The sequence below is a fragment of the Strix uralensis genome, chromosome 3 (genome assembly GCF_047716275.1).
Source record: "Strix uralensis isolate ZFMK-TIS-50842 chromosome 3, bStrUra1, whole genome shotgun sequence".
In the NCBI taxonomy this organism is placed as follows: Eukaryota; Metazoa; Chordata; class Aves; order Strigiformes; family Strigidae; genus Strix; species Strix uralensis.
Genome location: NC_133974.1, coordinates 65,407,496 through 65,419,962, shown reverse-complemented (window position 1 = coordinate 65,419,962; position 12,467 = coordinate 65,407,496). Strand labels below are relative to the sequence as shown.

General features: G+C 38.7%; 2 protein-coding genes across 9 annotated transcripts in view; one reads left to right on the top strand and one right to left on the bottom strand.

The window, feature by feature from the left end:
- MAP7 (microtubule associated protein 7) overlaps positions 1-9,102 on the top strand; it is a 120,985-nt gene extending 111,883 nt beyond the window's left edge. For all 7 annotated transcript variants that reach the window (XM_074862618.1, XM_074862616.1, XM_074862617.1 and 4 more), the window contains 2 exons: positions 6,385-6,611; positions 7,286-9,102. In XM_074862618.1, coding sequence (XP_074718719.1) covers positions 6,385-6,611; positions 7,286-7,296 — 238 coding nt within the window. In that variant the 3' untranslated portion in view covers positions 7,297-9,102. The remainder of the gene's footprint in view (positions 1-6,384; positions 6,612-7,285) is intronic.
- A 1,438-nt stretch (positions 9,103-10,540) lies between these two features.
- LOC141940886 (uncharacterized) overlaps positions 10,541-12,467 on the bottom strand; it is a 34,609-nt gene continuing 32,682 nt past the window's right edge. For both annotated transcript variants that reach the window (XM_074862624.1, XM_074862623.1), the window contains exon 15: positions 10,541-11,994. In XM_074862624.1, coding sequence (XP_074718725.1) covers positions 11,873-11,994 — 122 coding nt within the window. In that variant the 3' untranslated portion in view covers positions 10,541-11,872. The remainder of the gene's footprint in view (positions 11,995-12,467) is intronic.

The window sequence follows — 12,467 nt, the reverse complement described above, 5'->3', positions numbered from 1 at the left end:
GAATTAAGATTCATAAAAACCACTCTGGTTTTGCTGTGTTAGCTTTGTGATTGGAATAATGAACACTGTGCTCTCAGCCTGGATGTTTCGATTTCTGAATTGCTTGAAGTGTTAGCAAGTTTTGCTTACTAAGCAAAAGTCCTTCACGTGAGATACAGAACAACTCATTTCAGCTTTGCATTTAAAAAAAAAAACCCTTTGTCCTCTATAAGGACAATTTGGGGAGGCAGATATTTAACATTGGGAGCTCTCTATAGCCATGAAGCAAGTCACTCAGACTTTGAGAAATTGTTGAAATGCTTGAAACCTCGATGTTGAACCGAGTGAAATCTGTTACATAAGCATGAGCTGTCAGTTATTTCAATTTCAGTAATGCAGAAAGCTAAATAATCCCTTAGTCCTTTCATATTTTATGCAGGTAGTGCCAGAATATTCATGGAAAAACTTGAATGTGGGAAGCCATCACACCGTCTGTAATGGGCGGTATGCTTCAGGGTGTGATTGGCACTAATTGAGGGAGGAATTTGCCCTCTGGTCCCTCCATATGCCTGGGGGATCTTAGCCTGCTGTCATGCTGATAAGGATGCTCCTGCTGAGAGAAGTTCTGTCAGTGACACTGAGCACTGAACTGCATTGGATGACCTGCACTGCACAGAGCTGCCTCATAATTGTCTCGGGCAGCTATTAAATGTTAATCACTCCGAGCCTTATATGCACCTTGATGTTTGTAATATAAAATGTCACACTAATGAATGCTGTCCTGTAGCATTATAATCCGTGTGGAAGGAACCTCGGAATGGCCAAAGTGAAGAATGAATAAATGAGATTGAAGAACAGCTAGATATACCTGATGTTGTAGCACGCACAACAGCAACAGGTGGAGATGGTCTCTTGTGTGAGCACCTCACTCCAGCCCCGAGAAAGATTTGGCTTTTGTCTGGAGAAGACTTGAGCATGTTTTAAGGGCAAGATAGCTTAGATTTCTGACCAGAACCTAAAAAGGCTTTGCCTGGGGGACTTTTGTTGCATATGCTTGCATGGGCAAGAGTAGGGAGTGAAGTATTCTTAAGGCCTAGAGCAACAGTCAGTCTCATTCTTCTGCTATGGTGTAGGAATTGTGGGAAGTTTCACCAGGTCTAGGACAGAAGTAGTGCAGGTGTGGGTGGGTCTGTTTTGTATAGCACTGGGGTCTGGCTTGACTGTGTGTCTTGGAACAGGATTGGTGGTCGGTGTTCAGTGACCAAACCCAGAATACCTGTATTTGGGGTCAGAATGCCCGTAGTCAGGTCACTCCCCAGACAGTGCAGGTGCTCCATCCCTTGCGCTGGTACCAGTGAAGGAGAGTGACTTGGAAAGCTACTAGAGGCTTGTGTGGAGATAAGGACTTCTACTCTGGGGCATAATAGGAAGTTGCCTGACTGGTTACTGTGCTGAACCTTCATCCCTACTCCTCCCCATCATGTCATTCACCCTGTTTCAGCTCTGTGTCTGGGATTCAGCTGGAAATAGTGTGCTTACTTCCATGGTCATGAGTACAAAGCAATTGAGAAAAATTTTAAAAATTCTGGCCAGGTGAAAGCAATTGATTTCAGTGCTTCACCATTCTCTGTTGCTGCTTTTGATCAGCAGTGCAGATCTTTTTGTACTGGAACTTAATTAGCTTTCCAAGATAATTGATCTTTATAAACCATAATGAAAATGCTGTGATCTGCTGCATTATTTAGCACCTATTGTCAACAATTACTAGTTTTATTAGTAAATATTTATTGCATATGATAGATTGGTGCAGTCATCTATCCCACCCAATAGTTTGTCAAAATTTTTATTGGTATTCCTAAACCTGTGTTTTAAACAAATGACCATTAATCAGTTTTCTTTAGGCTTAAAGTTTCTTCACTTTACATTGTGAAAGAAAAAAACAGATGTATTTGCTTGTGACTTGAGCTGTTTTACCACGTTATCACTCAAGTTTTTCAAATAGATCTTACATGAATTCTCAGTTCATAGAAACAATTTCTTTTTTTTTTATAGTTGTCTGAGTTAAAATGATGTGTCTGAACATGATTTTTGTGGTATGTAGTTTTAAGTGGTGCTGCAAGGGTTCTGATTTTGCCACCTATGCTTGCTCTGAGTGTTGTCTCCACAAGTAAATTTGGTTAAACAATTTAATGCTCGAATGCTAATGAAGAATGGTGAATTATTATTGGGGGAGATGGAGCAGAGAGTGACCTTATTTCTGACTTATAAGTCTGTGGTGAGAAGGCTCACAATTGAACTTAAATGAAGACGTTTCTCATCCAGGTGTAGTATGATGGAAACGGCAACACTGACTATATTTTAAAATGGAGATTGGGTTGGAAATTTTCCAGTTACACAGTAAAGTACCTAGAATTACTGAGAAAAACGGTAGTTCATGGGTACTATGATATTATTAATGGTATATTAGCTTCTGGCTAGATTCTGGGGTTTGGGTTTTTTACAACAAATGGAAAAATGTTGGGAAAAATGTTGAAAATAAGATACAATGTTAAAGTATTTTCAAACTTTTTGTAAATTATAAAAGATTCCAACAAGATTTTTTTTCCAGATTCTAATTTTTAATTGCTTTACTGAACAGTAGAATCCTGGGAGAAGCCCAATGATAGGAGTTGGAGCTGGATAGCCATTACAGCTGCCTAATCCGTCTCCCACTTACAGATTTTTTGCTTGTTCTCCACCTTCTAGTTCTTTGCCCAAGTTAGATCCTGTCTGCTACTTCTCAGAAAGTTATTTCAGTACAGTGGTTTATGTTGATAATATTTTCCTTATGAAACTTGTTCTTATCCTGTAATTCCATTATTTTTTTTTTTTTCCCTGTGCTGCTTTCTATGAATGCCTGCAGTGGGCCTCAGTGAGAGCAGTTCACCTCATCTGTGTGTCTCCATCTCATATAAAGGGAGCTGGGTCTGGGTAGATTAGATAACCAGTTTTTAGAAATACATAGTTAAACAAGGTGATTGCCTCAATAACCTGCCTTGGAAAAGAATGTTACTGGGTTTAAATTCTTGTGTAGTGTTCATTGCTCAGTCTGTGGGATAGCCCACTTGAAACTTGCTTTAGCACTACCTTCCCTTCTTTAGGCCTCCAGCTCCCCAGTGCTGGCTGATTTCAGTGCTGTTGTCTCAGTGGATTAAAAATAAATCATCCAAAAGTCTGGGGTCCATTTTGCTGTTAATGTCTATCTGTGACACCTCTGCTAAAATCATGTCAATAAATGAGGCGACTGACATTGTCTTTCAGATCAGGAATAGCAGCTGTGGAAATATTTTGGCACTTTACAAAGGCCTGCAAATCAGTGGTTTTGTTGTGGGTTTTTTTTTTTTTTAATTATTTTTATTTGGTGTTGATTTCCGTTGGGTGATCAGAAACAGACATTATAAATTCTGTCCTGCTTGCTTTCTTCTTTAGTCTCTTCAAATTCTTTAAATACAGATTATATTTACGCAGAGCTTTGGCTAAAATTATTGACACCAGATGTAATTTTCAGTATTTTTTAACTTTTTGGATGTTCCAGTTCCTTTAATTAAATTAGCTGCTCTTCTCTCAACTTCCTCCAGTCTATCTTGTTAATATTGATGTGTCCAGAACAAAATGCAAAGCTGCACAGATGCTTTTTAGCTGCCATGAAGCTGTCTTTCAGATGCTTGCAAGACTGTTATGTTTGGAAATGTACTCTGAACAACTCGGGCAACTTTTTTTTTTATTACATAGATGTCTTGCTCCAAGCACACTTATGGAATATGTTAGAATGCCAAAATTATCCAGTTCTTTCTGCAATATTGTATGCCTCAAAGGCTATCTCCAGTGTTGCACTGGACACTGAGACATTGCTAAGAATGTACCATAAGACAGTAAGAACATCTGTAGCAGGTCAAAAATACATTACTTCTTTGTGTTCTTTGCTTTAATGGCTTGTAGCAGTCACCTTTTTTCCTTTTACACTCCCTCCCTAAGTAAGTAGAGAGATCCACTGGTCGGTGAAGGATTACTAAGCATTGTGGTCCAGATGCAACCATAGGCTCAAGTGGTCCCTAAGCTACTAATTACCAGAAGCTGGAGGGTATACGACTCTCCTAGGAATTTGTCTGATCTCCTTTTGAGCTTGTGGCCTCTAAGATGTCCAATGGAAATTAATTCCACAGTTCCATTTTTTCCCTTTGTTTCTTCCCAGTTTGCTCCCCTAGTAATTTGGTAGAGCAAATAGCATAAAATATAGAACTTTTTATAGCATAAAATTTAGAAGATTCATAGTCATGGTTTCCTCTTTTGTACCCCCTTTGTGATTGTATAGGCTTCTCTGTCTCAAAAGACATCATTCAAGTCTCAATCCTGGTCTAACTTGGTGTATGATACTGGCAGTGCAATGACAAATAAATACAAAGAACTATTTATCTATGAAGTCAGCTGATCAGTTGGATAGAAAAATTAACATGTTTGCAGAAGCAAGAGGCTTCTTCATTGTACCAATACTTGTTGAAGTACTATGCTGTTTAATTTATGTGAATGAGCAGTTGCTGGGTTTCCAACTCTTTCTTACCCCATCCATCAAACTTGCCGTGTTGTCCTAGCTCTGGTAAGGTTATTGGCGGTAGATGGGGATGAAGTAAGTAATAGGATACCTTACAGTGAATAATAACCTAATAACTATATTATAAAGCAGGTTTTATTAGTCCTAAAGCATTTCACAGATTCTGCTCCTCATCTTACAGATGTGGATCTCTGACACAAAAGGGTGATGTGACTTGTGACCTCTCCCAAGCAGCCAACAGGGTTTCTGTGTTTGCTCTCAAACACAGTGCAGTGAAATATATTTTTCACTTTGAAATTTGCTCAGCTTATCCACAGATGAAAAAAGGGGAATGCCTTTCTTAAAAAGAACTGGTGATGGCTTGAGAAACTGGGAAAAGCTTCATATGAAAAGCAGTATGTTTTTCTCACAGGAAACCTGGGCTTTGGATAAAGTGTTGCCAATTTCAAGAGCCGTAATTATTTTCTGACTCTTGGGAAGTACTGTAAAACAATTCTGTAATTGTTTGTGAAGAGTTGGACACCCAAAGAAGCCAACAAATGGAAATAAACCATATGCTAATTGCAAGCAGGTTTTTTTTTTAAGACTAGTAAATGTACTGTCAGGAAAAAATAAGCCTGTGAAACCAAGCCACCTGCTCAGAAACAGCCTGAGGAAATTGATAGCCTAGTTTCAATCTAGGAAAATTGCATCTGAGCCTTTGTGGCTGAAGCATTTCCAAACAACCTGAACAGTCGTGATGTGGTCCAAATAGGGAATAAATACCCAGGGTTGTCAGGATCTAACTGTTGAGGGCCTTAAGAAGCACCTGTGAAAGATCACATGGTTTTTGAGTGTCAGTTGAGTACTTGCTCTTTCTCAAGGAGCTCATGGTCCCATTACTGTCATCCTGTTCACTGAAGTAGCACCTTAGTTCCTCCCCTCTGGCAAGATAGTGCACATGCTGTCTGCAAAGACAGAGGGATTTGACAATACAGCGCCTGATAAAAGGGTTGGGAGGGGAGGGGCAAGACTGAGAGACATGATCATGTGTCTTCTCAGGAGAGTATGTGTAATTGGAGAGTGTGTCTGTGCTTGTACTGCTCCTGAGTGGGGGAGATGTACAAGAGCTTGCTCATAAGGCATGTCTGTCAAGTGGGAGATGGAAAAGAAAGTGCAGATTGACGTGAGGGATGCTGGGAGGTGTTTCTTTTGGCTTGGGCATGATCAATGGGAGGAGCGCAGAGTTGGGTAGTGCCTTGGGAAAAAGCCCTACGAACTTGTAGGGGAGGAGGGACTGGAAGAACTGCATTGGCAAGGGAGTTTTTTCTCAGGATGAGTGGCAGGTGGAAGAGGCTGCTCCAAAACTGGAGGTGGGAGGTGATCCAAGGAATAACAAGAATCACAATAATCTTATCTAAGGGCAATTACATTGATTTGAAATAAGAGGAGGGGTATGGCAAAGGTTATGAGAGCTGAAAAAGATGTTAGAGGCTGTAAATGGCATTTACATTTGGCTGAAGATAGTGGTGGTACTGCAGGGCTCTTCTTAATGCTTCGCATTGCAGTCACTTCTCAGAACTGCAGTGTCCGCAAAGGGCTCTGACTGGGGATCGTGTAGCCAAATGTAACAATCCTGTGTGTTTGAGGGAAGGCATATCTAGTACTTGGCTGCAAAAACAGTTTTTCTACTGTGGTAGAAGTATAGTTTTGTTTTTACTGTCTAAAAGAATGCTTGGGATTAATGCAGGCTTTTCCATTTGTAATACTGCTTTGAGGAGGACTAAATTTCTGTTCTAGATGAAGTGTATGAGGAAATACCTATGTTTCTCTTTCAGCAATCTCAATCCAGAGCAAAATGCAAACGAAAATGGAATGTCTATGCAGAATGATAACTTTGAAGAGATCATAAACCTGCCTATTGGTTCGAAACCATCCCGGCTGGATGCCATAAACAATGACGGAAGCAATACTCCTGAAATTCCTTTGAATCCAATTCTAGCCTTTGAAGATAAGGGGACTCTCTTGCCTCAGGTAGATAGTGTTCAAACACATCAAACAGCAGGTAGGTTTGCCTTGGTTCATTAACACTTGTAATGTGTTGTAATTGACAGAGGACCTAGAGCTCTTAATTGACATAAATTGATTAAGCATTTTTAAACCCCGTATTATTTGGGGAAAGGAGCATATCTCCTCTTTGTAAAGCTGTGCATGCCAAGTACATACAGATGCTGTGCAAATTATGGTGAGGCCTTTTCTTTGAGGGGCGTTTCTCAGTTACACTGCACTGTCTGCCATTTGAACTTGCTTGAAAATATTTGCCCTGTGCTTTCAAACAGAAATGCTAAGTGAGAGCTGGTGTTCCTAGCTTATGATCAGCAATCATCTTCCAGTTCTGCAAGAGTAGTATCAGATCCTCACAGGCAGAAGGGGAGCCAGTACCTACCTGCTATGTAAAATTCTGGATGTACTTCCCTCATGAAGTTCTTGCTGCCATGAATACTGAGGGATGGTTTGCAGCACACTAGATTTTTCTGAATTACATCGCAACTTTTAAAGGATGTTAGGTAAACAGATACTAATTTAGCAAGTTAAATTGGACTACCATTTTCTTTTTCTGTGGCTAGGAAGTGTAAGGAAAATCATCTTACAATAAAATAATTGCATAAATGCATAGCATTTTGAAGTAAGCATTGTCACTCTTTGCTGACCTGTCATTTTTGATACCTTCCGTTGTAGAAGTGATCTGATTGTTTCTCCTGAAGAACCAAAGGTGATATGAGCATCTCTGCAGTCAGTGGAGTTTCTTCCATGCTATGAAGGAGTGTTTTATTTTTTCTCTCCAGTTTTCTAAAGATTTCTTGAATATCTTTTTTGGAAGGACTTTAGTAAAACCAGCAGAAGAAATGATGGGAATAGACTTGGGTCACCTTTCTAATAGCTTTCATCACTAGAAAAATCATGCTTCACGTGCATTACTTAATATGGCTTTTTCCAACAAGCTTTTTCTGTTAGTAAATGGATATTTGTGCATTCCTTAAGACAGAAGACACTGGAATCTGAAAGCAATGGGCTGATTTGGGTGGTGGGAGTGATTCTTTTTTTAAAAAGATGGGTGTTGGTTTAAAAGGCATAATTGTAAAATTGGCAAAGAATCTTTTACACTTTGTGGTTCTAATACTTGAAAAATAAATACCTCATTGCTCTACAAGTAGAGTTAATGGGGTGTTTTATTTAAACCTGTTGGTTTAAATATTATTGCAGAGAACTCTAATTATGGGGGCAAAGTATAGGCTTCTGTATCAGGTTCTTGTAAATGTAATTCCTACAGGGACATTCTGTAAATTGAGACGTCACTATGATCTTCTCGCATTTTCTCTAAAAACACAAAACAAGGCAGGTTTTAAAATGTGAAAATTTGAAAGCGTTATTTTTTCATGGACAAGAGGAAAACCTATTGTTCTCCTAGATGATGTATTTATGAATTTTGTTCAGTACAGAAATAAATTGTTTAATTGAATAAATTAGAAAAATGTGGTAAAACAATACTGCAAACTTGATTTCTTTAGTTACATCCATGTTCACAATATTGTAAAAGATGTGTACACATAGTGCACGCATGTGCGCACACACTCACAAGGAAATACCTTGTTCTGAGTCCTGTAAACTGCTGCTGTTCCCAATGATGGAAGACTTTGCCTTATCAGACTATTGAAGACTGTGTGAAACCTGAAATATTTGATTTTTGGATGATGAAGCAGGTTTGGGGATTTTTTTTGGTTTTGCTCGTTTCAGAGCAAATGGAAAATGGTCATTGTTTGTGCTTTTTATGTAGTGTGTGATTTTTGTAAAGCAGTGCAGTTTGATAAGAGGAGCAATGCAGGTTGCCTTCTCTTTAGTTTGATGCTGATTTTTGCTGTCATTGTTCCATCCCTCACTTTGGTTGCTATTGGGCAGAACTGTAAAATCTTGCACCTTTTTGTGCTTTGATAAACAATGCTGTTACAGGGAGAGCTCACTCTAGGTACTTGAGGCACCAGCCAGTGCCTGATGCATTGCTCACTGAAGTCAGCGAGTAGATCCTTGGCTAGTGGAAAGGGAGGTTAACCGAGTTTCAGTTCATGTCACCAGAGAACGTGCTGTTAAGATTCCTGCACTTGCCTTTAGTGAGCACTGAGCTAGGCCTCTAGGAAGCTGTGCAGGAAGCCTGTGCTAGCGGAAGAAATCTTCTGGGAAAAGCTGAAGAAATTTTGAAGAAATTGCTTTCTGCTGCTGCCAAGTGTTCATCTTAAACAGGAGATGGGATAAAAGCAATGGAAATGCAATGAGAAAGGTACTTCACCTGCCAGAATATATATGGAAGGGAAAAAACAGCCATTCAGTCAGAATGCTTTCAATAGTGTCACAACACAGTAAAATGAATTGAGTTCCTTTCATGCTTTCTTTAGTTTTCCATGTACATAGCCACAATATTTTGAAGTGTCCAAAACATGTAGTTTTTCTTTAATCCTATATATAGCATGCAAGTACCAAATAAAACTTGTTTGAAATATTTACTTCTATTTATATTTTCATTTTCTTGCATAGTTGAAACAGGAGTCAATCTATGATGGAAAACTCTTCTTGCTACTCCTGGTCTGCTTAAAACTTTTCTTCGGGTTTCCTTTAATCTCTTTACTAGAAAAATCAGTGCAGGGTCACTTACAGCTAGAAACAGGAAAGAAATATCCAGTAAGATTTAGCTTCAATTTTAAGTTTGAGGATTCATTTAGGCTCAGGTTTAAATTATGCTGGTTGGTTTTTGTGAGACTTCAGAATGTTCGCTTCACTGTTAGCAGCACAGAGATGAAAAGCCTGCTTCATTTCTCATGTGTGGGTTTGTTGTTGGTTTTTTTAAACAGGACTGCAGTAAAAACAATTTATATTTGTATTCATTCCAGGTTTGCTTCAAATGAAAGAGAAAATTTCCTCCTTTTCAGGGGCCTGACATACAAATGAAAAGCTAGGGAATTGGGAGTAGAATTAGGTGTACTAATAAAAAAAAAAAAGTGAAGGGATTGAAATTTTAAGTCTTGGTTTAAACTTCTTTCTTTAGATGCAGGGAAAAATAGTTTCTCTTCTGTTGAATGTTGTTCTTGATAATAAAATATGGTATCAAATGAAGGCCAGCTCCTTTGCCTGCTATTGTAACTGGTTTTGTTGTTTGTACTATCAGATGCACTCAGTGAGGTTGAAGAAGGAATTGTAGAAGAGACAGACAGCTGTTCTGAGGGTACAGAGCAGTAACCTTTCACAGCAGCTAGACTGTGTGCTTTGGAAAGACTCAGCTCCTTGCTCACGTCGTAACAGCACAACATAAATGCTTAGGGGGGTGATATTCAGTGAGGGTAGTTCAGTACCTCACAGCTACTGGGTTGTTCACCATTAGCTTTGATTGTTTCACATCTCTTATCTCCTCGTTCCTGATGAAGAATGCTTTGTTATTTGCCTTCTTGTGAAGACCTTGACATATTTTTTGCAGTTAAATACCTAAGAAAAACAGACAGATTCTAATGCCATTACTTAATATTGCGCTGATTTTCTTTTTGGAAAAATGATCTAAAGTCACCCAAGGAGGTGGCCTGAAGTTTGAGATTTTCTGGGTTTGTGCCTAGCTGTGTCATTCAGCTCTCTGTAGTCCTCTGTTTTAATAAGACTGACTGCCCACAGCTGAGCACATGGGTCTTTCACATGAGATTTCAAAAGAAAATTCCTGTCACACATAAAGCAGTATGACATTGTCAATATTTATCTGAAGTTTGTGTGCTCTGTTTGTAACAGGCCTTTACTGCACTGCAGAAAGGCTTTTGAGTGTGTTTTTGGTTGGGTTTTTTTAAACAGTACTATTTGAGAGAACTTGCAGTTATTGAAAGGAATTATTAACAGAAATGCCTCCCTCAAGCACCAAAACTACGCTTAGAGATTTGGGCCTCAGTAAAATGCAATGTTGAGCTCTTAGTTATAACAATGATTTTTTTAATTATTTTTTTAATCACACTTTTATTCCATGTTTGTAGCCAGTGGCAGCTCTAAAGCTCTACATGCATGCAAGAGTTACAGCGTGGTCAGAAGTACGTCAAAAGACAGGAAACTCTTCAGAAATGTTTTCATAAGAAACTGTTGTCCTTGGGTGCAGATGTTTTTTCCAGAAGAATGGTTCCAAAATTTTGGTATTCCACCCAGCTCAACATGAAGCTCCAGCCTTGTATTTAAAAACAAGTGTATTGATCAAAGGTGGAATTGGATTACTAATAGATGATGACCATTATTATTAGATTACTATTCTCTTACAAATTAAAACCTACGTTAAAAAAACAGTGCTGCGTAATTTCAAGGCTCTGTGCTACATTTTTTTCCTGAAAATGAAATGTATCCTGTATACATGTAAGAAAATTAGTTGAATTTAAACATACTACTACTTTTTTTTGTTCTTTAACTCCTTTTAAAATGAAGTATCAATATCAAAATATAAGATCAATTTCTAATTTTGCCAGATTTGTTCATTCTTTCCCTGTTGCAAGTACGTTTGGAAATAATTTACCACTTGCAGAACAGAGGTTTCTGTATTCAAAGACATCTCACCCAAATCTATATGGTAGCTGCTATGTTCTGAACATGCTCTATGCAACATTTACCTGCCTCAATGTGCCTTTGCTCCTTCTGCTGGACTAGTAGCGCCTACAGTGTATGCAAGGATCAGTCTTAAGGCTTGCCCTACTGTTTCTTACACGTTTCTCACAATTTCTCTGAGTTGTCCCTCAGCAGTTACTTCCTGTAGTAACCTGTTAGTAGTTTGCTACCTTTATACTACAGGTTAATTCAGTTATTTTCTAAAGTCAAGTCCCTGGAGTCTGCTCTGAAATAAGGGACATGGAACAGAAATAAAATCAAGATGAACGCAGAGGAACCTGTGTACTTGAGAAATGCTTCTTCAGTAGAATCAGGCTGTTACGTGAATAAAACCTCATGAATACAGCACTGTTTTTTTGGAGGGGGTGGTGAGGAAACCAAAAACAAACCATGGAAGATCAGCCAAGCGTAACATGTTTTCCAAACCATTGGGGGCAATGTAGCCGTAGTCCTCAAGCACACTTAAGCCAGCCAAGGTGTTCAAGGGATTGCCTTTTGACCTGCTCCAATTCTTGTTATTGGAACATCTCTTTTGTATGATGGAACTGTAAGTAGCAGGAAAACTTTAACTACAGAAACCAACAAAAAGAATTGTCTTCTCTGAAAGTTCAGGCTCTTGGATCTGGTAAGTTTTAAGTTAATATTGTGACTTAAATATTAACTGTCGTCTTGGCAAATAGCTGCCCTGAGGAGCTCTTGAGTTTCTTCTGTTTGTTGACGGACTTGCTCAAGGAGTTTGGCCATTTGGCTTTCTCTGAACGCTAATGAAAATTCCGGATCTGAAGAGGAAAAATAAATGTTAGGCAACCTGCTGGTTTTCCCTGTATTTCAATGCAGATGCTTAGAAAGCTTTATATTTCAGGTTAGATACAGTTGATGGTTCTTATTACAGTGTAAAGTATAGAGAAGTTAGAACAATATTCTTCTACTACATAAAGATACTAATTGAGTTTTCATCCCTATGACCATTCAAGATTGTTTGCTGCTAAAGTCTCCTAATCTAGATGTCTAAAGCTCAGTTGCCAAATTCAGCCTTATGCAACAGGTGCATACCAAGACGTAGCAGGCTTTTGGCTCTGGCTCTACATATGTGAAGATACACTCTATATACATTTGTTACCATATTATAACTCTCATCTGTACTCAACTTCTACCCAAAACCAAAAAAACGAATCAAAAATAGAAAAAAATCAAGGAACAGAATGTAAAGTATGAAAAAGATCTGAGACTTCCCAGCTTTAACACCAGCTAA